This window comes from Arachis ipaensis, chromosome B06, assembly GCF_000816755.2.
Source record: "Arachis ipaensis cultivar K30076 chromosome B06, Araip1.1, whole genome shotgun sequence".
Lineage (NCBI taxonomy): Eukaryota > Viridiplantae > Streptophyta > Magnoliopsida > Fabales > Fabaceae > Arachis > Arachis ipaensis.
The window spans coordinates 13,314,255-13,338,119 of record NC_029790.2 but is presented as its reverse complement, the minus strand read 5'-3'; the positions used below and the strand labels follow the sequence as shown (position 1 = coordinate 13,338,119).

Sequence of the window (23,865 nt, the reverse complement as noted above, 5' to 3'; positions counted from 1 at the left end):
CAGCAGTATTTTCAGTATCATCACTATTATCACCACCACCATCCAAACTCTCTGTCTTCTTCAACAATTGAAAGTTTTTCTTAAGGCAAATGACACTCCCACATTCAACCTTGTTCTGTTTTTTTTACTCTGTCTTCTTACTTGGTAAGACTCTTTTTCTTCTTTTCTTGCTTTTGTCTTGCTCCTTTTTTGGTCATATCATGTGTATTCCTATTTTCTTGTATGAGATTCTGACACTTGAATATCTGCTATTGTATATTTGACATTTTTTGTATTATTCTGAACTTTTGTTACTCTAAACTCATATCATTCTGAACTCTGATGATCATTCTGCACTCTTGTTACTCTGAATCCTTATTATTATGTTCTTTGCCTTCATTCTCATGTAACACCTCTCAACCCCATGTATATTGGATTGCTAATTTTGGAATTAGTTATAAGAATTCTTTGATAAAGATCTTTTACCTTACAACTTTGGATGTTATATCCTCATTTGCATATGTTTCCAATGAAATCACAAATAAAAAAAAGAAATTGAATTAAAAATTATGAGCAATGTTCATTTGTAAGTATAAAATAGATATTTAAAAATAAAAATAATTTTATTTCTTTTGTATAGCATAAAAATAATTTATTTATTTTTTTGTATAGCATAGTCATAAGTAATTTGTTTGTAAACTTTTTCAATTAGAGCGATTACTAGTATTCAATATTTATATTCTTTCAAAACTATAAACTTGAAACTATAAACGTATAATATCTTGCAACCTTTTCATATACGTTACCAAATGAAATATGATATTGTGAGGATGAGGAATTAGTGGCCTTATCAAGTAAAGAATATGATGAATAATTTTTATACCTTTGCTTTTTTGTTTTATTTGAGAACTCCTTGGTTGTTCTCTTGTCATATGATGCTCGTTGACTTTTTGAGAATTTCTTGAGTGTCTTGCAATATTCTCCTTTATTTTTGAGTATTTTTGTCATTAGTATTCATGTGATATTGATATTCACTCTATTTTGTTGTTGCTGTTCTCCTTCTTTCCCCTTTTTAGGAATTGTTTCTTTTTGTTGTCATGCCTCGTGTGAAACTTGCTGAGATAGTGGATAGTGACCTGGAAGACTCTAGAAATAGTTTGGGTACCAACTTTTCTGTGGATGATATGGACGATATTTCTCAAGAATATGCAATCGAATTTTCTGAATCTGTCCCCCAACCTTGGGTTAAACCGTCAAATAAGAGGACTATTTTTGTGGATCCTCCTCTGATTAAGAAATCTTTTTTGGACCCTCTTTCCTTTGGCTGTCTCAAAAAGAACTCCCGGAGTACAATCCTTGCTTGGTTGTTCCTCTTGACAGGGATGGGGGAGTTACAATGGAGTATGTGGATTACCTCATGCGTATGAAGAAGCATATTATGCGATATGAGGGTACCTCCATTCCAGATGTCAGATCATTTGTTCTAGTTTTGATCAAGGATCCATATTTCATGATTGGCAACCTTTCTCCTTCAACCATTGCAAGTAATATTTGCTCTTTGCTGATTCTTGTTTTTTGTTTCTTCACTTCTTTTTCGTCTCTTTCTTCTTTTTTTTTTTAGATTTTGTGTGTTTGACTGTTGTATCTTTTGTGGTGGTGTTTTGTAGACTTGGGCGTCAGGTGTTACAAACATCCACTTTCTTCAAAGAGAAAATCTGATGATTCGGTTGTTACTGCTGAAGTGGTCAAGCACAGAAAAGTGGAGAGTTCAAATCTTAGGGTTAGACTACGGTGCTGAAGCAAATATTTTTCAGGACCTGCTGAAAGGAGGTTATCTCGACGCATGTTATAATTGTTGGTGCAGTAGCAGACATAGACTGAAAAATAGCAGTGGTGGCAGGAATTTGAATGGATTAATTATGGTATGGAATCCCGTAATATGAAAGCATCAAGAAGTTATTACTTATTAATGTGACACATGTTTTTGTTGTTATTGGGTATGAGCTATTTGATTTTTGATGGAATTAGGTTGGAAATAGAAAGTTTGGTCAGAAAATAATTATGGGCCACATAATATTATAAGAATAAAAATAGAAACAAAAACAAAAATCGGCAAAACTGTTTAAAAAAATATCGTTTGAAAACAAAATATATCATAAAAACTCATTCAAACAAGTTTTTTATTTACTTCGACAAAACATTTTTAACCAAAAATTTAATATCCTATTTTAACATTAGCGAATTAAAAAATTTTTTTCATACACAATTTTAACAAAAACACTTGTTTTTCAAATTAAGAAATTAATACACCCACTAATACTATTAAATTCCTATTTAATTACGACAACTTTTACCAGGGCACATGTAATTTTTTTTCCTTTTCTTCTCATTCTTATTACTATTGCTTTCCCATTTTCTCTTTTTTATGTATTGTGTATAAGAATGTACGACTATACCATACTTTATCTAATGTATGACAACAAAAAAAAAAAGAAAAAGAAAAAATCATCAGCATACAATCCCTTGATAGGCCCAATTTTAATCCTTAACTGTCTCCAACTTCATTTTAATATAAACAAGATACTGGTTCTATTAAATAAAATGATATGTGGCCGGTACAATAAACCCCAACCCACAATAGCAACAAAAAAATTTCCTGTTCAACAAAAAAGGCCAAACCTAAATATTTAATCAACATTAGCTGCCGATTACGCGGAGGTAATTACGCCCTATCAGAACTGTACCTTCCTACTAACATTGCAGTGCCTCAGGTTGTGTCTGTGTGTGCAACACAATCAACACATGCGTCCTACTCCCCTTTATGCCAACTCACTTAAGTACGTGCTGAAAGAATTTTACTTCAGCACGGTAGCATTCGCCCAAATCTTAAGGTTGAAAAGAGGTCTCTTAAAAAACCACCTAGGCCTTCCATTGATGCTACACCTTCACCAATTTCCACTGGCTCAGAAATTTCTCCTTCTTCAACAGCAAAAGCTAAAGGTTCTTCTGCCGCCACTGCTTGCTTTGTTAAGTCATCACAGTCTCCTGGTAAGGCTGTGGTTAGCTTATCTAGAAGTGCTGTGACGCGTAGGTCTCATCGTCTTTTGGGTAAAATGAAAACTATTCCGAATACCCCTTCTGATCCGGTAAATGTAGGCGATGAGAACTCCTAAGAAAGGGTCAGTAGGGACTCTCCTAATTCATTTGTTGTCGGCGACGTCCTTGATGAGGGTACTACCCAAGATATTGTTCGAGATGACCCACAAGCAATAACGTGTGCTAAGAACAATGTTGACATTGAGCCGGATGTTACCTGCCAAGGGGATCCTACTAGAAGTGATGTTTCTCCTATCCGAACAGCATTTCCTGGTGCAGGTACAACTGTTTTACTCCACTTCTTCTTCTTCTTCTTCTTTCTTCTTCTGGCGTGTTCCATTGTATATCTTTTCATTTGTCAGGCGTGCCAGCATTTTATAAGTTCTTGATGGAAAAAAGGTATTTTTTTACTTGTTTGTTTTGCTTTTCAGTTTCTGTACGTGATGAGTTTGAGCATTTCGATGGCAATGCGAAGAACTTATTATCGGAGATTGCATCCCGGGCTCCTTCCTTCCTGCTTCCAAATAACCTAAATTGCCTTTTCAAAAAGTTTGGGTATCAAGCTTTTCTGGACGCCTAGGATTTCTTTACTTCGCACTCCCTTGCAAACTTGTGGGGTACTCATCGAAATATGGTAGAAAATCATCTAAATAACCTTAAGTTATTTAAATTTAGTGGTCGTTGGCTTGAGAATCTTTCTGCTAAACTGGAGCCTCCACCTGGGGTCTCTGATCTTGCTAGAGAAGAATTGTTGTCTAAAGAGTATCACGTTCTCTCTTCTGATGTTTCTGCTCTTCAAGAAAAGGTTGACAAGCTTACATCTGAATTGAACACCATGAAGGCTAGGTTAGCCAGCGTCAGCCTGGAGCGAGAGCAATTGGCCAAGCATAAGGAGGCTGCTTCTTCTGTGATTTTTTACAGTGATATTTTGTGGCTGTGATAGTTTTTCAGCACTTCATTTTGTAAAATATGTAATGCTTTGACAAAGTATTTTTGTTGTCCTGCTACTTCTATGACTTTTATTGTACACCTCTTTTTGGGTGTTATGTTTCCCTTTTTTTTTAATATAATATGCATACTCCTCCAGGGGTTTTACCTGCTTGTGTGATCATTTTATTTTGGATACACACATTTTTTTTTGCAAGGGGGAGGATATGATTCTAAGAAGAGCAGGATTATCTACTGCTATTTTTTTTCCTCTTTTTTTAGGCAAAGAAAATGAAGGTACCCAGATCTCTCTTACCCTATTTATGCTCTCTCTTTTTTAGGAACTTGGAGGGTGGGGAACTTCACTTTTCAGAAATATTTTGTACTGCAAATTTCTTAAGATGCATCATTCATAACTTTTGAGTGTATGATTGCTAATGCAGTTTTTTCATGCATTGCAGGATGCTTGCAGAATAATATAACATAAACATTGGCTCTTAATAAAGAAGCCCTTTGGAGTTGAAATCTAACCCCTAGAACTAAAATTAAGCATAGTACTTATTGACATACTTGAAATTGATGGGGCCAGTGGTTGTTTCATGATCTGGGTCCAACAGGATGCAGTGTCCATTGGGGGTGTACTTCAGAAACAATGTTAGGACCCTCCCATTTGAAAGTCCATTTTGGCAAAGACATCTTCCTCATTACTGCGTCTATTGATTTTAGTACCAGATCACCCTCTAGGAACACCTTGGGCCGAACATGCTTGTCATAAGCTAATGCTAGTCTTCGATGGTATTCTTCCATCTTCCTTCCCACAACTTCTCTTTTTCCTTTCAACTCTTGCAACTCAGCTTCACAATCCCGTGCTTCATCTAACAACATCCTGGCGATGGGTACTTCAATCTCTGCTGGCAGTACAGCTTCAACCCCATAAACCAACGAGAAGGGTGTTACTCCGGTTGTTCCATGCCTGGTTATTCTGTAAGCCCAAAGAGCAAGTGGTAGGTATTTACTCCAATCTTTATGAGCGTCGGTCACCATCTTTGTGAGTATTTTCAAAAAGCTCTTGTTAGTAGCCTCTGCCTGACCATTGCCTTGCAGGTAGTAGGGGGAACACTTGTGATGTTTGATTTGGTACTATTCAAGAACACCTCACACTCTTTGGTTAACAAAGTGGGTTCCATTGTCGAACACTAGAACACTTGGTAGCCCGAACCTACATATTATATTTTCCTTGATAAATCTCACTACTGCTTCAGCATTTGCTTCTCTAACGGCCACAGCTTCCACCCACTTGGTAAAACTTTCTATTGCAACTAGGATCCATTTCTTTCCCATTGATGGGGGGTTGATCAGTCCCATAAAATCTACCGCCCATGTATGGAATGGGTATGGTGTTTTGAGGCTGTTCTTCTACACACTTGGTGCATGTATCAAGTTTGCATGCTTTTGGCATCGCGAATACCTCCTGGCCCACTTGATTGAATCTTCCTTCATTTTTGGCCAATAATAGCCGATCCCAATTAGTTCATACCACAACGCCCTTCCTCTTTGGTGTCTTCCACATACTCCTTGATGGACTTCTTCCAAGACTTCGTCTTTTTCCTCATCTCGAACGCATTTTAGCATCTCCCCGGTGAAGCTCTTTTTGAACAACTCACCTTTCTGCAAGTAGTGTTTTGATTTCTTTTTCAATCTCTCAGCTTTTATTTTTTTTAAGGCAAAACTCCAGCATCGAGGTACTCTACGATAGGTTGTTACCAATTGTGAACATTACATATTTGCGTACTTTCTTTTGTTTCTTGACAAGCCTTGTAGAAAGCTTGTAATTCATCACAATGAGACTTCATTTTTGGCCAATAAATACCCCACCTCTGGAGCCTTCCGTACAAACCAGGGCCCTCTTTTCCGCAAGTGGCTCCATGCAGTTGTTCTGCTTTTTCTTTCCCTTCATCTTCTCCTACACATTTCATAAGGAGTCCATCATTGCTTTTTTTGAATATTTTCCCATTGAAGAGGCAAAATCCTCTTGTTTCTTTGGTGATGTTGAGTGTTCTGAGCTGTTCATGTATTGGCATTCGCCAATTATTGGTTTTTCCTTCCAAGGACATCCTTTCTTCTCTGGCAGAACTTTCAGCTACCCGGTGTTCTAAAGCATGTTGTCCATTTTGAATAGTGACTCTACTTCCCAATGTTTCTAAAGCATTCGCATGCTTGTTTTCTGTTCGGGGTACATGCTCAAATGAGATATTATCAAATACCTTCATCATGCGCCACACTTGTTCTCTGCATAAGGCTAGACTTCTTTCCTTCGTGCCGTACCCTCATTGGATCTGTTGTATTATTAGGTTGGAGTCTCCTTTGACATGGAGTTTCTTGATACCAACTTCTTGAGCCATCTTTAGACCGAGCATTAGCACTTCATACTCTGCTTCATTGTTGGTGCAAGAGAAATCCAATCGAAACATGAAGGATAGACTTCTTCCATGGGAGTCTGTAAGGACGACTCCTGCCCCTCCTTGAGGATTCGAGGGTGTTCCATCAAACATGAGGGTCCATGTTTCCTCTTCATTGCAAGCATGAACAGTCTCTATTGTTCCTGGAATCTGATCCGGCAACTCTTTAATCGTTGCTTTCTCAGGACAGATTGACAAGAGGTCAGCCAAAGCTTGGCTCTTAATGGTAGTAGGTGTTACCAATTTCACATCATATTCACTTATTAGGAGTTCCCAACGACTCATTCTTCCAGTCAACATTGGCTTTTTGATTAAAAATCTGAGACCTTCATTTTTTGATACGACTTCTACTTGGTGTGCTTGAAAGTAGTGTTGGTATCTTTGTGAGATGTACACTAGAGCGAGACAATGTTTCTCTGGTGAGGAGTATCTTTGTTCTGGCCCTTTCATGACTCTACTAACATAAGCAATGGGTTTCTCTTTGCCTTCACCTTCTTGTGCAATTAACCCACTAACTGCTTCTTCTCCTATGGCTAAGTATACCTTTAGTGGTCCACCAGGTTGAAGGAAAGTCATGGTGTGAGTGGATGTGAGAACATCTTTGATCTTGTCCATTACAGCTTGGTGGCATTGTTCCCACTTAAAGGTGTTCTTCTCTTTCAACAAAGGCCTTAGGAGTCCTAAGAGCTCCCTTAATGCTGGTATGAACCTTCGAATGTACCCCAGCTTTTCTGAAGTCCCTTGATGTCTTTCGAGGGTTCCATATCCTGGACATCTTTAATCTTATCCTCATCAGCTGAAATGCCTCATTTGTGGATTCTGAATCCCAAGAACCTTCCATATGACACCCCGAAGGCACATTTCATGGGGTTCATCTTGAGTTTATACTTTCTGCATCTAGTGAACACAACTCTGAGGTGTTCTGTGTGTTGCTTCTCAGATGTTGACTTGACAACCAAATCGTCTACATAGTCTTCCACAAAGTCATGCATTATGTCGTGGAATATAGCAGTCATGGCTCTTTGGTAGGTTGCTCCAGCATTCTTTAGGCCAAAAGGCATGACAGTATAGTAAAAATTACCTACGGGTGTTCGAAATGCTTTTTTTCTTCATCTCCCAGAGCCATTCTAATTTGGTTGTACCCGCTAAATCCATACATGAAGGAGAACCTTTCAAATCCAACTGTAGCATCTACCATTCTATCAACATCTGGCAGAGGAAAATTATCCTTAGAGCAAGCTTTGTTTAGATCTCTAAAATCCACGCAACACCGGATCTGCCCATTTTCTTTTTCACTGGTACTATGTTGACTAACCAAGAGGGGTGTTGTATTGGTTTGATGAATTTGGCTATGAGTAAATTTTCGATTTCTTTCTTTACTTGAGCTTCTATTTCATTGGAGAATTTTCTAGGAGCTTGCTTGACAGGAGTTGCTCCTTTCCTCACAGCTAATTGTGGGTTACAAGGTTTGGGTCTAACCGTGACATTTCATCATAGTTCTAGGCAAACATATCTCTGAACTCTGTTAATAGCGCTATCAAATCCCTTTTCTCCTTCTCCCCTAGAGCTTTGCACACGAACAAAGGCCTTGGGTGTTCTTCAGTCCCTAAATTAATCTCTTCCAATTCTTCCTCCTTCTGCTTTGCTTCATCTTGGAGTTTAAGAGGGGCATTTTCTATTTTACTTTGAAGATGTTCTTTCTCTTATACACTTAGGATGTTGGGGCCAGGGGAGTTCTGGTAATTTTCCTCCACTGGATCTCCTGAGTTCCTATAGGATACACCACCTATATCCTCCACCTGGAAGAATTTTCTTACGAAGCCCTAGGTCTTCGATTGCTGTTGCTTGTTTTTTGGTGTTTTCTTTTGGTGCTTCCTCCATCAGAGTGTTCTTTCGTATTATTTTTTGTCTGGGTGTTCCGATGGCGCATTCCCGCACAGGCCTTACTTTGTTGACCCCTGGTAAGGCAAGCTCTTCATAAAAACTCGCATCCACTAAATGTGCTTCTCCTTTATCAAAGGGTGTTACAGTGGCTGAGATGCTAATATCCTTCCCTATCCAGCTAGACTTTATGCATTGATGCCAACTTGAAGGAACGCACTGATGTAAATGAATCCATGGACGCCCCAGTAGGATGTGGTAGCTAGAGCTTCCATCCACCACATGAAACTTATTATTGGTCTTTATGGGGCCAACTTCCAAGACAACATTAACACACCCTCTAGATTTCACACCCACTCCATTAAAAGCATTGAGTCCTACTTGAGTAGGCCTTATTTGATAAGCAGAACCTCTCATTTCTAGAAATATATGGGTGGGTATGATATTTACCCCCGATCCAGTATCCACCAAAGTCCTTCTGACCTTCATGACTTCTACCACTGCTTCCACGTATAATGGTTTATTATGGTAGAACTCCCCATTGAATGAGTCAGGGTCCCGAAACACCAGGGCGTTTGCATGGGCCTTTGCTAATCTTGTGAGCGGAGCGTTGACGCCCCCAAAACTTTTTTCATGCTTCTGAATGACTCCTATTAGAGCTCTAGCCACCTCTTTCTGAATGTGGGGTTCCAAGCCAAGTTAGTTGAACATGATTCTACAACCTCGAGACTTCAAAAGACCTCTTGTCAACGTGTCTTCATCCAAGGACTCCTCCATGGTGACCATCTCTTCTGCTTCATCTATGATCTCTGTCAGCATTACCGCTCCTTCAACGCCTATCATTCCAACATCATGTTGAGGAAAAGGAGTGCTTTTTACACCTTCTTGGTTTTGTTCTCCATTTAGGAGTATCTTCTCTTCCTTCACTTGCCTATGAAACATCGTCCTCACCAAATAACAATCAGTCAACCCATGGCTCTTATTTCGGTGCACCATGCAATATCTTGGATCTCTCAAGTCTTCAGGTGTTGGTGGCTCTCTATCTGTTCTGGGATTTAATGTTCCATCCTCAAACCATCCATTTACGACAACCATGGCCTGAGCTCTGGAGAGAGGTAGCGGGGGTGGAGGACTGTTTCTCTTAGCACCCCTAGAATATAGGAACTCCTTCTTCCCCTGCCATCAGTGGCACACAACTCCAGAGGGGAAACTTCTTTAGATCTCCTTCTATTGTGCTTCATCGCCTCGACTATGTCAGATGCTCTCTTTAAGAGCTCAGAGAAAGTGTTTATGTTGCTCATAGTAAGATAAATTTGGGATCCATCTTCCACATTTCTAATACACCCGTACACCAATTGTGGCTCTGGGAGAGTGTCTATACAAAGTAAAGCTTGATCTCTGTATCTCTTGATGAATGCTACCAATCGTTCTCCTTGTCTCTATTTCACTTTCCCCAGGTCCATGATGTGCATAGAGGGTTCCTCTTCTAGTAACTTGTTGCAGAACTCTGTCACTAATTGCTCCCAGGTGTTGATGCTATTGGCTTTCAACTTGCAATACCACGTGAACGACCTTCCTGTCAGTGATTTTGAGAACTCCTTGATCTTGAGCTCCTGGTGGTTCCTGAACACTCCAAGGTCATCCAGGAATGACAGGATGTGTTCTTTGGCACTTTCGGCACCATCAAATTTATGAAAGGTTGGCTTGGGTACCCCTTAGGATAGGGTTTTGCCAAAATATGATGCCCGAATGGTGGACTTATCTCCCAAGTGGGTTCACTTGCTTCTCCCTTGCCTTTTAGAATATGCGCCAACTCCCTACGAGTGATCAGGGTGTTCTCGTCTTCCTCCATAATCTCCTGATTCGCGAATGGAGGCGGTGAGGGGGTTCTATACCTGGTTTGATCCCAAGCCATCATTTCTGTGATCAAAGCTTGCATCTTTATTTGGTTGTCTATCATATATATAGTTGTACACATGAGCAGGGATGGTTACATGAGTGTGCATGTCAGCGGTACCTCCAGCATGGGGTGTGAAGAAATTCGCGTAGGCATGAGCTCCTCCTCCTCCTCCTCCTGCACCCAGATTCTGCTGCTCCATGTGTTCTTCTTCTTGGTTGTACCCGTCCTCATCTTGAGGTGATCCCAAGCTGAGGTTGAGGTTCCGAGGGGTTATTGAACGTCGCTTAGGTGGTTGATTCTGCCCAGGATGAGTATTGCTAGATTCACCCATCACATCGAAGTGTTCCTCCCCAGTGGAGTCGCCAAGTGATTCGAGTGAGTTTTGTGAAAAATAGATTAAGTGAAAAATAATGGTTAAGATGAGAGATTCAGGGTGATTCGGGTGGTTTCGTGAAAAATAGATTAAGTGAAAAATAATAGTTAAGATGAGAGATTAGGGGTAAGTAAACTTGTGAGAAAGACACTTCTATTAATGGCAAATAAGCAATACAAGAACTAATAGTGAGGAAGAGAGGTGGAGAACAAGTGTTGAGACCTCTACTAATGTCACAAGAGGATGAATGAACTTTGTTTAAAGTGGACAGGAATGGTTTACAGAGAAGAGAAGCTCTCAGAAGAGGATGAAGGTGAAGGTGAAAAAGTGAAAGTGAAGGTGAAGGTGAAAGTAAAGGGTGAAAAGGGTTTCAAGGTCTGTGAAGAAGATGATCAAGGTGAAAGTGAAAAGTGAGAGTGAAGGATGAAGGTGAAGGTGAAAAGTGAAGTCTGGTTGAAGGTGAGGGTGAAAGTTGAAGTCTGGTTGAAGGTGAGGGTGAAAGTTGAAGTGCTTTACAGAGGTGGCTTGAGGTCCTTTTTATAGTGTAAAACCATGATGAAGAGGACACCCTTTGGCCAATGGTTTTAGTCTGACATTTGGTTCACTGCTCTTTCCAAAATATCTTTAGGTACCCTGTCACCTCAAGTCTTGTCAACTGAAAAGGTAGGAAGTTGATTCCCACACGTTAAACTAAAGCTCCTGACATGTGACATTAGTGAAGGGACATCTAGTTTGGTTTTCTTTCAACTAGATGACACCTTTACACTCCAAATCCAACCAATCCACTTCCACCAATATAGTTCCCACTGAAGAGAAATTCAACTCCTCAAGGTGTTCTTTTGGGTTCCATCCTTTTAGCCCAATACCTTTAGGAGGAACTTAACTCTTTTTCGACCATGTTTGTAGGTCATTATAAAAATAATTATGTACAAAAAAGGTTTATATTTTTAGTACACAATCACAGGGTAAGTATACTTGTGAGGAAAACACTTCTATTAATGACGAATAAGCAATACAGGAACTAATAATGAGGAATAGAGGTGGAGAACAAGTGCTGAGACCTCCATTAATGTCACAAGAGGATGAATGAGCTTTATTTAAAGTGGATAGGAGTTGGTTAATGGTTGTTGAGTGTTCTGGTGGAACAGCCAAATGCTAGTTTTTACTCGTGAGGGTGATAAATGGAAATGATGAACAATGAGAGAAAATTTGGGGAGAGAAAAAGATGAGTTTTTTAGCTTCTCAGCTTCAGAAGTGAAAAAGAAGGTCAATGTGCTTTAAAGAGGTGGCTTAAGGTCCTTTTATAGTGTAAAACCATTTTGAAAAGGAAATCTATTGTCCAATGGTTTTAGTATGATATTTGGTTTACTCCTTTTATCCTAAATATCTTTAGGTATTCCTGTCACCTCAAGTCTTTTCAACTGGAAAGGTAAGAAGTTGATTTCCACAAGTTAAACTAAAGCTCATGACATGTGACATTAGTGAAGGGACATCTAGTTTAGTTTTCTTTTAACTAGATGACACCTTTACCCTCCAAATCCAACCAATCCACTTCCACCAATATAGTTCCCACTGAAGAGAAATTCAACTCCTCAAGGTGCTCTTTTGGATTCCATCCTTTTACCCAATACCTTTAGGAGGAACTTGACTCCTTTTTGACCATGTTTTTAGGTCATTATAAAAATTATTTATGTACAAAAAAGGTTTATATTTTTAGTATACAATCAATAAGAAAAGAAAAGATGAAGAAATTTTATTGATTATTGATTAATTGAATTGAATTATGAAGGTAAAACTAAATATATATAGAACATTGCTTACGAAAGATAAAAGTAAAGATAAGATAAGATAAGATAAGATAATAAAGACTAAAATTGTAACCGAATTTATGTATTCTGTTAGGCTGAATTTGTGGGCCACAAGACTTCTTTATTGTTGTCATGGGCTAAGGTGAAAGAGTAGTTTAATACGCCCCAAGCTGGTGGATGGAAGATGTCAATAATCCACAGCTTGGATAAGTTCCGATGAAATTGTTGAGGAAGACGCGTCTGATGTGGTGACGTAGAGGGAGATGCGTGCGGCGGAGCTAGAGCTGCCAATGGCAAAAATATAAAGGGAGATGTTATGCTTGAAGGAGAGAGAGCAAGCAGCGATCTTCAAAAAAAAAAGAAAAGAAAAGCGCGTAGAGCGCGATAAGATTGATCTTCAGAGGGCATGTATGGCGCAATAAGAGTGGTATTCTGTTGAGTTAAGAAATTAACTAATTTTAATTTATGATGACAAACATTATTTTATTGGGTTAATCACCCAATTAGTTTTGATCAATTTTGATTAAGTGATGTAGGCCAAAATCAAAAGAAACAGCAGCCCAAATGCAAGGAAACAAAAACATTGTTGGTGGGTTTTCTAATCAATGAAGTCCATAGAAAATAATGCAAAAAGAATATTTGGGTTGGGTGAATCATATCCAACTCAAGTCCAAGAAGCCTCCACCAAGCTGAAGCTTTCCAAAGCTGTTGTTCACATGCTTGTTTCGAACAAAATAAAAAAGAACGTGAAAGAGAGCTTCGTTCTTCTTGTTCTTTCATCAGAAAAGAAAGAGAGAGAAAGGTAAATCACAAAAAGCTAATGTCTAATCACCCTAATCAAAGCAAGCTAAGCTAAGTCAGAGATAAAAGTGATTTATTTCCATTTGCATGCAATTTACTTTCTTTACTTCTTCCCCAAATCTCTGCAATTCTAATTTGGGATAAATAGAGAAAGTATTCTCTGTTAATCACTGCTGTAAATCAAAGGCTAAAATTATTTCTTGGGGACAAACACTCGCTCAAGGGTTTAGATTTGGGTTTACCATTGAAATATTTCTCTCTGCTGATCTGAGGTCTTCGGTCAAGCAATATGACCTGTGTTGAAATCCCTAATTTGGGGGTTAATTGAAAAAAGTGAAATGACAAGTTTAGGAAGCACACAACTCAAGGAGTTGATTCAGAAGAAATCAAAACAGCAATTTTGAAGGAGGTACAAATAAGAAAATTTTCATTTTTCTTAAGTAAGGAGAGAGAACCAGATTTTTAGTTTGTTCTGAAGAGTTTCTCTATGAAGAGTTCATCAACTTTGGACAGTGTTTTCTAGTAAAAGAAATATTCCGCCAAGATGAAGAACTTAATCAGAGTCAACTGAATCCGGTTCAACTTATAGCAATAGAGGTTGTTAATGCATCAATCTCCTTCATGTTTTACAGTTTGTAGTTCATTTTCAATGTATATCTTTCTGTGATTTCTTGAGAGGTAAAAGGCTAAATGTGAGAATCCAAGAAAAAGCCTATGAGTGATAAAAGGTTGAATGACACACTTGAGAGAAAAACCTAGAGTGATTTCAGATTTCTTTAGGTTGTTTAATATGTCTTGTATCTTGTACTTGTGAGGTGCCTCTTTCTAAGTTGGATTAGTACTTAGAGTGAAGAGTTAGGTATTAGCATAACCAAGTCAAGTTAGTTGAGAACTTGAGAGAAAAGGACTGGGTGAATCCTATGAATTGGTGTGTGTGATATTTTAACTATATTGAAAATTCCACCACAACATGTAGGTTGCATTGCACAAGGCAACTGAACCAGGATACATGCTTGTGTCATTCTTCTTCTCTTACTCTAAGTTCTGTTTTCTGTTATTTATGAGACAAAACAAAATTATCTCATAAAGTTTCTGCTGCACAGTTCAAACAGATTCTAAGTAAAAGTTTGTAATTAAAGGCTAAGGTCATTAAAGTAAAAGAAGGTCATAGATTCAATCCCCATTCTCTACGCCTTCTATAACCTTCATCTTTAGAGGGCGCGTAGAGCGCGATAAAAAAAAGAGAGCGTGTGGAGCTTAATAAGAGTGCAGATGGAACTGCTAAAACAGAATACAGACATGACTACTGCAGACGGAACTACCGGAAGAAAGCGTAGATGAACTGCTGGAAGAAGGCGCAGACAGGCCATAGTGACTATTCCATGAATGATAGTTGTTTCTTGTTAGAACAGGGGTAACCAAGACTGATGTTGGATTTTTTTTATTTTTTATTTTTACTTGGATGGATGTAATAGAGATTGGTTGGATCCTGAGCTAAATTAGAAGATTGATTATTCATTGTGGGAGGAGGTTAGAAAAGAAGCAGGGTGATTTCTCATCTAAAAGATGATAGCTGATGTATCCTCTTCAAAGAGGATACCAAGGCTCTGATACTATGATAAAATTATGAAAGAATAAGAAAAAAAAAGATGAAGAACTTTTATTGATTATTGATTGATTGAATTGAATTGAATTATGAAGGTAAAACTAAATATATATAGAGCATTGCCTACGAAAGATAAAAGTAAAGATAAGATAAGAAGATAACATAAAGATAAGATAAGATAAAATAATAAAGACTAAAATTGAAACTGAATTTATGTATTATGTTTGACTGAATTTATGAATCACGAGACTTCTTTATTATTGTCATGACTAAATTAAAATAATAATTTAATAGAAAGTATTTAACAAGGAAGGATCCTTCAATAGTAGATCTCACAGCGATCTTATATAACACAACTACAATAAAAAAAAGGGTCATCCTATGGTGCTGAAAACAAGTTTTTTCTGCTGGTGCTGAAATTGAGTGGCATGGTGAAGGAGGGACGCGTGGTACTGCTGCCTCTAAAGTACCGACAATTTCTGCGCTAAGGTTGATAGTGATGTGTGATGAAAATTGGGATTAAAGGATAATAATCTCCTGTTAATGATATTAGTTATGTTATTGGGCCTATTTTTGAAGACCCAGTTTATATTTGATCCAATTGTTTTTGTTATGGTAATGGGACAAAAATGATGTAAACGCTGCCGTTTTTCACTCACAACACCTGCATTCTCTGATGTTACTCAATTGTGCAAGCCCTAGGTTCTCATCGATCTCTTCTCCGTGTCTCACACAAACAGTTCAGGGAGGAGGGCTGCATCTCAAGTCTCAATGTCATCGAGCTCGATCTGAAGCCATTGCCTGGTGCCCCCGCCGTCGCTGTTCCTCCCGACAGCCACCGCGTCATGGTCGCTCACTTCGCCTTCATCGCGTAGCAGTCGTCGCAGCATTCGAAGCATTCGTTGCGCAACCCACGAAGCCTCCATTGCGTAGCAGGCTCGCAACCTTCGAAGCCACCTTCTGTGGAAGTCAGTCACCATCGGAAGTTCGTGGAGGCAGCTTGGAGATTTGAGCAGCCCCTTCCATCGCGAACTCATTCGTGGAAATTGCAGCCACCGCCACCAGTGCTTGCTGTCGCGCTTTGTGTTCCCGTCGGCGCCAGCCCTGATCGAGCCTTCCACTGCAGCCGCTGGCTCTATCGCTGCCAGGTCTGCATTCTTCCCTGTCTTCCACTAATCGTAAGTATAAATGTAATTTGTTGTAATAATAATTGTTGAAGCATGAGTAATTGTTAGTGTTAAACGTTGCCATTGGTTGTTTGAAGCTGATTGCGTGAAGCATTGGCGTAGTTCTTATAGTTTACTGTTGGAACCTTGATAGTTGATTAGTTGTTGGGAGCTAATAGTTGTTGTTGAGGCACTTAGTAGTTGTTGGATTGTATTTTAATTGGATTTTGCTTAAGAGTCATGCTTAGCATTCTTAGTTCGAAACACTTTTAGGCTCGCGTGTGAAACACTTTTAGTTAAATTGATGTATAATGGTTGATGATTCAGGTGCAAATGAACAACCATTTTCATTCTGATTTACTAGTTTTTATTAACATTTCAATCAATGTTGAATTTATTTGTTTTGATTCATTTACTTTTCCAATTCAGTGTTGAATTCATTTAGAGCTTTGACTTTCTATCAGATGGTTCGCAAGTACTTTTGATTCCCTTCTTAACTTGGACATTGATATCCAAAGCAGTTGTAGCCTTGCCTAATTCTAATATACCTTTATATCCATCTTCGATTTCCTGTTTCAAAAATCTGTTCACACTTAATATCTATTGTTATTTAGTTTTATAATAAGGGCCTTCCAACTATTTGAAGACTGTCTTCACAATTTATGATTTAAACTTTAAGGTGTTTGCTTTACAAGATTTTGGCATTTGCACTCATGGTTGGCCTTTTCCGTGTCCTTTCAGAGCATCCGAATTTAATTACTTGCTGGTTTTTTAGTCTTCATTTCTAAGAGGTTCAAATTTTACACTCTTTTAACCAATTAAAAAATAAATAAAACTCCTTTTCTCGAAATTAAAAAAGTGAAAAAAAATTTTCAATTTCCCAAAGATTTTACCCTCTCTTTCAGTAAGTCTTACATTTTTCCCATGCTCTCCCTAAATACAATGTTGTGGAAAATTTCTCCCAAAAAATTATCATTTTTCCTTTTGGACCGAGAAATAAAATTAAAATTTGGTGGATAATAATAATAATAACAACTTGTTGCTTAATGGCAGAGGAAACAAAGAGGGATAAAAGGAAGCTAGAAGCAACGACACGTGCTGGGAGCTGGTGGTTTTCTGTATAGCCAAAGATATGGGGGCAGTCCAAGGTTGATGGTTCCGGCGAGAATGTGAGAAGCTGCAAGGGAGGTCGCACCCTAGGAAGCATATTAGGCAGTAATCGGTAAGTATATAGGACAGAAAACGATAGTTTGGTATGCATCTTTAAATTATTTTAATTTTCTGGGGTAACATGGTGATATTTACTCTATTTTGGGGTGGTGAAAATTCACTAGAAGGTTAAAGGGTGAAGTTTGTTTCGAATTTGATACATGTATAAATGAAGTTGTTAGCAGAGCTGAATCAGAGCTTATGAAACAGTATATTCTGCTGGATCTATTGAGCTGTGTCGTTCATATTTGTGCAAGATAGTTTAAAAATAAATCATGGAAGTATAAAATTGTTAAACGTAGTTGTTTCTGCCGTTGTTTTTGATATAGTGATCGTGCTGATTTTAGTAATAATTACGAATGCATGACTTAGATGGTTTGTTGTTCGTTGCGGAATGTTGTATAGTAGGCAGTTAGTTTGGGTACATGAGTCTAGTTAGTAGGATTGAAATTACGGAAATTTAAATTCTGCAAAGCAGTTTTTATAGGAGTTGGAAACGGAGAATATATTGTGTTTGTTTTTCTGCTTTAATTTTTTTTAAATTTCTGTAATTTCTAGTCATTGGAAACTTCACTATTCCTCTCTCTCACAATGGAGAGGTCAAGCTTCCATCACTCTCTAGCATGTTCACCTAGCTTGTTTAATTTAATCTAATCATGTAATCATGTATAAATGTTAATGTAATCCCGTAAAAAAATTATGTTGCTACACATGTGAATGCATAGCGTGTGCATATTTTTATACATGCTTCTATGCTATCCTCTTAAGTAGTGGTGATAGTTTGTCACATACATATATGTACCTATGATTGCACGCATATATAGTACATGCTTATGAATTTTACAAGGGTTTTTGTTATTATAGTATTCTCATCTTAGTTTTCACGCATGTTGATCTATTTGGATGGAAGAGCATAGTGATTTTCAGGGTTGTGTTGATGTGTACAAGTTATAAGCGGAGGATGCGTTGAAATTGAAATTTTAGTTGAATTGAATAATGAAAATACCAGTATGTGTAAATTTGTATCCATCGACACAGACTTAGAAAAATTAAAAAAAAATAAGATTCATAGAATTAAAGTAAGCCTCAATTAATTAAGGAAGAACTTGATCTAAGTTTATGAGGAACTTGCTTCCAATATATTCTATTTTATGAGCCGCCTTAAGTTTAAATCATTTGAATTCTGTTTGTTTGTTTCCTTCTGTTTGTTTACTTTTTATCTAGTTAATAAATTCTGCAGAATATATTTTCGGTTTTGTTATTGCAACAGTAAAAAACTAGAGAACCATGTTAGTTGGTGCAGTTAGTGTGTTTTATTTGATGTTGTAAAAAACGATGTGTAGTTGATGTTAATGGATTTTGAGTATGTTGACTTTGGCATTTCAATTGAACAAATAAAGTTGATTTGTGCCAATGGTGTTGTTGTGCGGATGGAGCCTAAAGTAGATGATGGAGTTAACCAAGGTGGTGGAATTCAAGAGGATCGTAGCGGCGGAACACAGTACGAAACAAACGAGACACCGATTGGAGACGGTAGAAGTGATAGTTGTGATGAATGGGTAGAGGGAGAAGCCACTGAATATCGAGACGTGCTAATGCTGACTGAAGCCGATATGATTAGGAAGGTGTTCTACACGGACGAAGCCGCGTATGAGTTTTACAAGAGATACGGCAAATGCCACGGGTTCGGTATTCGCAAGGGTGATTCGGGAAAGGATGATAATGGCAAGGTGATTAGGAGGAGGTTTTTTTGCAACAAAGCAGGGCTGAGGCAGCGCAAACATTACGAGAGGCTTGACAGGAAGAAGGACCATAGATCGGAGATGCGCACAAACTGTGACGCAAAGCTTTCAATCTTATGGGATGATGTCAGCGAAATTTGGAGGGTTAGAAAAGTTATACTAGATCACAACCATGATTTAACTCCTATGAGGATGGTTCATATGATCAACAGCTTTAGAGACATGGATTGTTCAGCTAAGGCACAGATTAATGGCATGCAGGGACATGGTATTTCCACGTCGAAGATCCTAGGTTATATGGCAGGGCAAGCCGGGGGGTATTCTCTGCTGGGTTTCACAAAAAAGGATGCCTATAACTACATCGAGAAGACCAAGCGGGAGAAGATTGTTGATGGAGACGCTAGCGCCGCAATAATTTATTTAGAGGGAAAAGCAGTGTCGGATCCGATGTGCATGGCTAGGTACAATTTGACGGACAACAATATGTTAGCGAACTTGTTTTGGGCTGATGGTGGGAGCCGGGTTGATTACCAACACTTTGGTGATGTGCTTTCCTTTGATTCGACTTACAAGAAAAACAAATACAGGAGACCTTTGGTTATCTTTTCTGGCTCGAACAATCATAAGAAAACAAGCATATTTGGGTTTGGTTTAGTGTTGGATGAAAGCATTGGGTCATACACGTGGTTGCTTGAAAATTTCTTGGAGGTAATGTGCAACAAAAAGCCATCGGTGATTGTGACAGACGGTTGTGACTCAATGAGGGCAGCAATCAGGGAAGTGTTTCCGGAGGCCACACATAGGCTGTGTGCTTGGCATGTGGAGAAGAACGTGACTTCGAATGTGAAGGATGAAGGCTTAAGACAACTTTTCACTAGGTGGCTGTACTCAAATATGAAGATAGAAGAGTTTGAGGCAGAGTGGGACGCAGCTGTGGTTGAATACCGACTTCACGATAGTTACTGGGATAAGGAAACCTATGATAAGTGGAAAATGTGGGCAAATGCGTACCTGAAAGACAAATTCTACGCCGGGTTCCGCACTACTTCTCAATGTGAAGGGATTAATGCGAATATCAAAAAGTTTCTTAATTCAAGGCACAGTCTTCTTGAGTTGGTGCAGAATGTTGAGTTGATGGTACGAGAGTATCGGAATAACGAGTTAGAAGCCCACTTCAAGTCCATTAATGGCAAGCCAGTGATCACGACTTGCTTGGACCCGCTCGAGCGGTTTGCTGCCGATGTTTACACACGAGAGTTATTCTTGGACGTGAGGAGGGAAATTGTAGGTGTCGGTGCGGTTAACTTCGTCGCAAAGGTTCGCCGATCCACGACTATGGTGTACACAGTTGAAGACTATGGCATTCCGGGTAGGCCATTAACGTTACTCTATGATAGGGTTGTGAATAGGCTACAATGTCCTTGCCAATTTTGGTTGCGAAGCGGTTACCCGTGTCGACACATGTTTTTCGTTTTGAAGCATGAGCATACGAGGGAAATTCCATCAAGGTTGGTGCTGACTAGGTGGCGTAAGGACGCTAAATCATTGGAGAACTATGGTGAAGGAAGAGCTAATGAGTGCAGTGAACGGGGGTTTCTATTACGTCAGGGTGCACTGCACTCAACATCGCAGTGGTTTTCATTCGTAGCTGCACGTAGCCCGGGTTTGTTTAACACAGCGATGAGTGGCATACGAGCTTTATGCAAACAAATCGAGGCTGCATGCGATCAGAAGGGTCCGTCGGCAAAGGGAAGAGATACTCCCACTGTGAAGGATCCCGTGGTGGTAAAGACCAAAGGGGCTCTCCGGATTAAGAAAATGAGTGGTAGGAAGAGGCGTTGTAGCATGTGTCGGAAAGCAGGACACGCGAAGCGACACTGCACCGGCAAGCGGGGATTGAATGTGGAGGCAGACCCACAGGAGGATGGGAAGACAGCAGACTTGGGATCGGAAGGTTCCTCACCAACAGAAAATGCAAAGGTTTCTTTATCACAGTTACTAGGAATCCTAAGTAGTATATGTTAGTGCTAATAGGGTTTAGGGTGTTCCTTTTACGTTTTTCCGTGGATGTTATAACAACCGTGTTAGGTGACGTTTGAATATCACGTAATGTAACGGTTAGCAAGGGGCATCCTTGAAGTATTTGTGTCAAAATTTATTTTATAATTGTATATATTTGCTGAAGTCACTGCTGCCATGGTTTTAGGTTTATTTGGATTCACCAATGACATGTTTCTTTATGTTAGGGTCGATGTGACACATTGAAAGTGCTCTCACCTAAAGCGGGAGAAGCCTTTGCCGAGTCGGATGTGGAAGAATCTGGGTTCCGGCCAAAAGAGGGGGGTCAGAGTGGGCATATCCGTACCGAAGGTTGGGATTCTGTCCTCCCATTGTGCTATAACGACGACAACTGTGTGAAGATTGAAGAGGTATGATTGGCCACTTTGGAATAGTTAAATTTGTTTTGTTAGCTATGTGCAAGTAACTGACATGTACATGTCGCCAATGCAGCTGATGCATGACATAATCAGGGTTACCGAGAGGCTATCAAGTAATCGGAGACAAGTTTGAGACTAACCAAGCAATGAATGGATGGTTAGGTATCGGGCAACATGTAATGTTATGTTACATTTTGTTCAATTTGCTTGTATTAGACAACGAAGCTACGCCAGTTGGATTTAATCGTCCGTGGTTATATTTGGTATACAGTGGATGAATGATGATAACTTGTATCCTCCATGTGGAGTGACTATCTTGTTGGTACCTAAAAAGGCCTCGAACCCATCGGGAACAAGCCTTTATTTTCCCCTTCAAAATATTGCAGTGAATGACCTATTTCAGTTATGTGACACGGTACTTGATGCTGAAAATGTTCTCCGTCTCTTGAATTATTTGTATCTTATTTAGTTGCATTGGCCAAGTCTTCATGTGGTGCCAAATTTGTGTCTGTTCTCCTATATTCAGTGTCTACAATTTAAGTTTAATTTCCTTGTTCTATTCATTCTAATCCCATGAAAGTTGTTGCAGCAGACACAGAGAAAGAGAATGATAGCGCTGTTTGTTGTGCTGTGCAATGTTCATCTATAGGTTGAGATTTGTTAACTGGTTCGAAAATTCTTTTTAAGTTTTTACTATATAAAATTAGAGAACAAAAGAATTTACTTTGGAGGCAGGACTTAGAAAATCTTTTGACATGCATGTAATTTGTTTTCCCATACACCATACAAGTGATAACAGCATCTGAGAGGAGTAACTCGATCAGGAAAACTAGCCACGCAACGGCCCCGAAAAAAATTGGACGTGGGGAAAAGAATCTCCATAAGCGTTAATGTGCCACATGAAAAATAAGCTATTCAACATGGATTATTGCCATTCTAGTGAGCCCTAGTGATATAATGCATGAAAACAAGTGGAACATGTAGTTAATATAAGCATGATATTAGTGACTTTCAAGAAGCTACTTGACATACGTAATCCAACCAATATGCCAGAACAAGAGAAGATAATCAGGTTTTTGTATGTAATCAGAAAAAGTAATCCAACCAATATGCCAGAATAAGAGAAGATAATCATTTTGTATGTGCACTCTTGAGAAGCCTCCACGTTTTACTATTTTCCTTTTAGTAGAACCACAATAATCAAACACATAAACAACTAGAACATGGTTTTCATGGTTTAGTGCAGCTCAATATAGGAAAATAAACCAATAGAAGCAAACTCAGAAATTTAAGACAGTTTGGATGAGCAAATGGAAACGGACCAAGAAAATGCAAATAAATTTGGAAGAAGCTTAGTCAAGCAAGTTCCCGTCAAAAACGGGGAAAAACATTCAAAAGAAAATGTAGTAGAGAGGGTCAAAAGACATAATATTCTCAGCCTGAATACGATAATAAAGTTAGGCATGAATATTAACACAGGTGACAAGGTTAAGTGTTTGTAAATGAGTCTCCCTTGTTTGTTGCATTCATCATCATCTGTTTGAAGACTAAATACATGAATGTCCCCAAACAAAGAAAGAGGGAATCAAATTTCAGGGGTACAATTAACTCCTTCAGCCGCCATCCAAATCTGGGTAACACATACCGTTGTTGACCCCTAACAAGTGTTCCTAAGTAGTACTAATGTAAGGTAAACTATTACATGCAAGAAATTCCTAAAGGAGTTGAGTAAGGCGAAATGCGTCCGGTAGAGTAAGGCAACCCAAAAAGCAATCAAAAGAAGGTCAATGGCAGCTACAACTATATTCCAAAAAAAATTACCAATACCACCACAGGAGGTGACGGTGGCAACTACTCAAGCCCTCAGATGTAAGATGCCCTGTTTGACCTATCCCAATACCCCCTTACCTTTTCTGCCACTTCCTCAGCAATAGGGTTGTGACTGCCCATGACAAGGTCTATGGCCAATGCCATGCGGGTGCTGTCGTTAACCTCCTAAAGCAATAATTACCGCATAAAATTAGGCAACGAAGGACAACAACAGGATCAATCAACAAGAACATACAACCCATGACATAACCCTTACCTCCAACTCATAGGATGCCCACAGATGGGTGAGGATCATCCATTGAGATACCCAAACTCCACAGTCCATCCTATTTCAGATATAGTAAATTTTGTCACCAAACTAGAGTTACTGTTGTTTTAAATCATGTTTCAGCATGAGAAAGTGGTATGCTATGTTAATCACTAAACTAAACCTGTCTGTACACGATGAATTCCAGAATCTGAAGTAAATAGATCAGTGCATCTATCAAATGACTACCACAAATTAAATTAGTTACTACTTAAATGGTTCAGGTCGTACATGAAGTGTTAAAACAAAATCTAAAAAATGAGCATTATTCTTGGTTATAAAACCAATTTAATGTACAAACTTTCATTACTAAATAATAATTTTCATAATGTAGATCTATACA

The 23,865-nt window shown here is 38.8% G+C and overlaps 1 protein-coding gene and 1 long non-coding RNA gene across 5 annotated transcripts; both read left to right on the top strand.

Moving 5' to 3' along the window:
• On the top strand, nucleotides 777-2,038 carry LOC110263900. The gene is made up of 2 exons (XR_002349637.1): nucleotides 777-1,523; nucleotides 1,647-2,038. It is a non-coding gene; the product is annotated as an uncharacterized LOC110263900 (long non-coding RNA).
• LOC107645893 (protein FAR1-RELATED SEQUENCE 5-like) lies at nucleotides 15,509-21,969 on the top strand. 4 transcript variants are annotated; one of them, XM_021104042.1, is made up of 5 exons: nucleotides 15,509-15,978; nucleotides 17,050-17,218; nucleotides 18,606-20,927; nucleotides 21,194-21,376; nucleotides 21,459-21,969. In XM_021104042.1, exons 3-5 carry the CDS (start codon nucleotides 18,636-18,638, stop codon nucleotides 21,516-21,518), a joined length of 2,535 nt encoding a protein of 844 aa, XP_020959701.1. In that variant the 5' UTR covers nucleotides 15,509-15,978; nucleotides 17,050-17,218; nucleotides 18,606-18,635; the 3' UTR covers nucleotides 21,519-21,969. The 4 variants fall into 4 exon arrangements, with proteins under 4 accessions (XP_020959701.1, XP_020959700.1, XP_016205516.2 ...); XM_021104041.1 differs by having other exon boundaries at nucleotides 15,509-16,008; XM_016350030.2 differs by having other exon boundaries at nucleotides 15,509-16,008; nucleotides 18,652-20,927; nucleotides 21,459-21,967.

Excerpts from the sequence above, each read along its gene's own strand:
- LOC107645893 (XM_021104042.1), top strand. The coding sequence starts at position 18,636 with ATGGAGCCTAAAGTAGATGATGGAGTTAACCAAGGTGGTGGAATTCAA. Across the intron at positions 20,928-21,193 it reads CACCAACAGAAAATGCAAAG|GGTCGATGTGACACATTGAA; the intron begins GTTTCTTTATCA and ends TCTTTATGTTAG. Across the intron at positions 21,377-21,458 it reads ACTGTGTGAAGATTGAAGAG|CTGATGCATGACATAATCAG; the intron begins GTATGATTGGCC and ends TCGCCAATGCAG.